This window comes from Aplysia californica, unplaced genomic scaffold (assembly GCF_000002075.1).
Source record: "Aplysia californica isolate F4 #8 unplaced genomic scaffold, AplCal3.0 scaffold00328, whole genome shotgun sequence".
Lineage (NCBI taxonomy): Eukaryota > Metazoa > Mollusca > Gastropoda > Aplysiida > Aplysiidae > Aplysia > Aplysia californica.
Window position 1 is genome coordinate 760,091 of NW_004797598.1, and position 4,441 is coordinate 764,531.

General features: G+C 39.8%; 1 protein-coding gene across 2 annotated transcripts in view; it reads left to right on the forward strand.

The window, feature by feature from the left end:
- The first annotated feature begins 1,412 nt into the window (after positions 1 to 1,412).
- Positions 1,413 to 4,441, forward strand: part of LOC101851281 (protein no-on-transient A) — a 17,013-nt gene continuing 13,984 nt past the window's right edge. Inside the window, exon 1 of one of the 2 annotated variants that reach the window (XM_005102508.2) lies at positions 1,413 to 2,071. In XM_005102508.2, the coding sequence (XP_005102565.1) occupies positions 1,990 to 2,071 (82 nt within the window). In that variant the 5' untranslated portion in view covers positions 1,413 to 1,989. The other variant, XM_005102507.2, reaches the window with a different exon arrangement.

The window sequence follows — 4,441 nt, forward strand, 5'->3', positions numbered from 1 at the left end:
GCGCACACACACACACACACACACACACACACACACAAACACACACACACACACATAATAATAATACACGCACATACACACAAATACACAATACAAACACACACACACATAATAATAATATACACACACACACACACACGCTAATACAACATAAATACAACAACAACAACAATAACAACAACAACAACAAACCCCTTCTATCTTGCTCCTAATTCTATAACCCTGACAAGCGCTGACCTTTCAGAACTCTGAAAAGACGTCGATAAATTGTATTGTGGCATTGAACAGAGTTGGCGCCAACTTACTGCATTGTTCCCGGCCCTCCAATACCTTCCAAAAGGACGACGCACTCAACATAGAGGCGCTGATAACAACAGTCGTACCTTATCATCGATATTGTTCGCGGAAGATCGTTCAGGATAGGTTAGTCTGCTCTGCACTGTAGACATGTTATATCATAGCAGTTTGTGAGTGACGACCTTCCTGATTTGGATATACCGTACTCGTATTGGAGTTTCTAGGTGATTTTCGGGTGGATACGCGGGTTCGTTGTGTCTTTGCATTAGACTCTTCCACTGTACTGTTACTGTCATGGTTTTTTTTTCTTCTGATGAAATGTGGCTGTTACTAGTTACCGCGCTGATTCGGCTTAATTAAACATGTTTCATTATCTTCATCGTCATCATCATCGCATTCGTCAGCAGCAGCAGCAGTAGCAGCAGGAGCAACAACAAGAACAAGAACAAGAACAACAACAACAACAACAAGAGCAACAAGAGCAACAACTACTACAACAACAGCAGCAGAAGCAGCAACAGTAAAGTGATCATGTGACCCGTATGAAGTACATATGTACATGTGAAATGTTTCAGCTACAGCAGCAAGAGCAACAATAAAAACAACAACAACAACTTTTACTACAGCAACAACAGCAGTAAAGGGATAATGTGACCTGTACGAAGTACATATACGTGTGAAGTATTTTTGCCTTCAAGAGTTGCTTTCTAAAAGCATTTTGCCCCCCCCCCCGGTCCTTTTTTAACGTACACCCCCCCTCCTCCCAAACCTCCCAACACTACTTCTTTTCATTCGTACTATACCCAGCCACTCGACAAAACGGCACCGCGTTAAGAGGAAACATTCTTTAGTGACAAGACAAGTGGGAAATGAATTCTGACACCCCTTTCAGACGGATTTGTGCGTCTCATTCAAACTAGACCTAGCTGCACTAAAGTGTATATCACGACAAGAGGAAAGAAAACAATTCTAGTGTAATGACACTTTCAGACATCTAAAAGATAAGCTGTGCGTCTCATTCAAACTGGAATCAGAATGCACGTAACAGTGGGTGTCCCGACAAGAGGTAGGAAATTCTTTTAACACTTTCAGACATCAGGCGTGTCGATTTGTGTGTCTCATTCAAACTGGAATCAGACTTCACGTAACAGTCGGTGTCACGACAAGAGGCAGGAAATTCTTTTAACACTTTCAGACATCACAGGGATTCTTGCCTCTCATTCAAGCCAGCACCTAACTGCTGCTGTTGCACCAAAGTCAATACCTCGACAAGAGGAAAGAAAATAATTAATTCTATTAACACTTTCAGACATCAGACGTGCCGATTTGTGCGTCTCATTCAAGCTGCCACCAAACTGCACGTCGTGACAGAGGGTGGTGTCAGGTGACACGACAACAGGACAGAAATCCTCAAAACACTTTCAGATCAGACATCACGCGGATTTTTACCTCTATAAAATCCTGCATTTTGATGAATCAAGCTCGAAAAACGGTCACACACTTAGGAAAAAATCCCAGTTGCACTGCTGGTTGGTTGAAGAACTAGCAGTCGACTACCTTTAATGAGACTACTAGAAGTTGACTATCCTTAATCAATGAGATCTAGTAGGGTTACGTAAAGAAGGAGAAGAAAGAAGAATCAAACTCGCATCCAACTGTACCCCTGTGGCCACCACCAACAGCTGTTGAGCCATGCTGATTAGTGTCATGACACGTACTAGACAGCCAACCAGGCGGCATGGGTTCCAGTCTCTCTCCTGGACGACATATGAACGTGAGTAAAAAATTCATGGTATCTGAGTTTCTGTCACTTTGTATTTTTTGTAAGTTTTTAGTACTTTTAGACATCACACAGATTTTGCGTCTCATTCAAGCCCTTACCCAACTTCACTAAAGTAGATGTTACGACAAGAGGAAAGAAAACAATAATTCTAATAACACTTTCAGACATCAGACGGATTCTTACCTCTATAAAATCCTGCAATTTAACACTTTTCCATTACAAGGCTCATATTGTAAAAACTCTTGCCATCAAAGGCAAAGGCATTTTGGGGGAACTCTAAAGAAATGAGTGGTAAACATCGCCGATCGGCGAGATGAAACGGCAAAGTGTTTAATTAATCAAGCTCGAAAAACGGCCACAAACGTAAAAAAAAATCAGTTGCACTGCTGGTTGGTTGAAGAACTAGTCACTACTAGTAGTTGACTACCCTTAATGAGATCTAGCAGGGTTAGGTAAAGAAGGAGAAGAAAGAAGAATCAAGTTCGCATCCAACTGTACCCCTGTGGCCACCACCAGCAGCTGTTGAGCCATGCTGATTAGTGTCATGACACGTACTAGACAGCCAACCAGGCGGCGTGGGTTCCAGTCTCTCTCCTGGACGACATATGAACGTGAGTAAAAATTCATGGTATCTGAGTTTCTGTCACTTTGTATTTTTAAAAAGTTTTTAGTACTTTTAGACATCACACCAGACAGGCAGATCGGAAGCCGGTCTCCTAAATTATCTAAAGTGTGTCAATAGTAGCATAAAAACAACTACATTAAGAAAAAAAAGGAAACAATAACACACACACACAAAACAAATAAAACCGATTATTTCAAACACTGATGGCATAACAACCAACATAATAACTTACGAAAGAAATTTGTATGACAAAAACGTAACTCCATATGTTCAGATTAAAATTTGCCTGTAAATAATCAAACCCAATTACAAAATAAAGCATGTTCTGTTGGTCGCTACGTAGACCAAGATTGTTAATCGTTACGACTAGATATACACGTATTTAGAAATAAATGGATTTTATCCAACCCTGAGAATGTAACACCCAACTCACAACCTACAAAAAAAAAAAGAAACTGGATGACATAGAAATGTACGGCTGTTTTCAGCATCTTCGACCACAATTTGGCTTGATTAGAGTTTAGAATGCATGCAATTTCGTTTAAATATGCAGATCCAGGTTGTAGAATAAGATCATATGTCGGTCGTTACAACTAAAAATACACAAAAATAAATGGATTGTAGGCCCTATCGAACACTGAGAGTTGTAACAACCAACATAACGACTTACAAAATAAATCTGGATGGCAAAAATAGAAATCAGTTTCCAGCACCTCAGATCACAACTAGGCTGTGTAAGGTTCTAATATTCCCAATTTAAAAAAAAAAGATCTGTTGGTCGTTACAACTAGATATACACAAAAATGAATAGATTACATCCAACACTGAAAGCGAAACAACCAACATATCAATTCACTAAACAAATCTGGAAGAGAAAAATGGAAAGCTGTTTCCAGTATCTCAGATCTCAACTAGGCTTCGCTAGAATCTATTATGGATAGTATAGTTACTTATAAAACTGCATGCCAAGGCTGTATAAGAATGGTCTGTTGGTTGTTACAACCAGACATAAACAAACAAAAAATAAGTGGATTATATCTAACACTGAGAATTTAAGAACCTACTAAAGAAATTTAAATTACAAAAATTTGAAGTTGTTTTTAGCAAAACTCAGATGAGAATACGGTTTGGTCATAGTCTAACAAGTGCAATGTTGCTTCTAAAATTGTAGACAAAGTTTGCAAAATAAAATGATTAATATTTCTAATTAGATTCTTTAAAACTTCGCTAATTAAAATTTATTTTGTCATTTTGTGTGTGTGTGTGTGTGTGTGTGTGTGTGTGTGTGTGTGTGTGTGTGTGTGTGTGTGTGTGTGTGTGTGTGTGTGGAAAAGGGGTGTGCATAATACATGTATAAAATCTTTCCTTCCTTTACGCCCACCCCCTCTCATATTCCCCCCGAGTACGATATCGTGTTTCAGATCCAATCAAGCGCAACAAATCTCCGTGTCAGTGTGATCCCTCTGCTGTGTTATAATAATATTACGTGTTGTGACTATTCGCTGAAGCGTGGGGACGAGACACGTCCGGTGTCAGAATGGTTCTATCTGCTGCTGGGCTGCTGAAAATCCTGACAAAACGACTGTGTATATCTCTGTCTATGTCTTTGTCGCTGTCTGTGTCTCTGTCTGTCTCTGTCTCTGTCTCTGTCCTTGCCCTCACCTCCTCTCTCTCTATCTGTCTATATATCCATTTATGCATCTCTCTCTCTCTCTCTCTCTCTCTCTCTCTCTCTC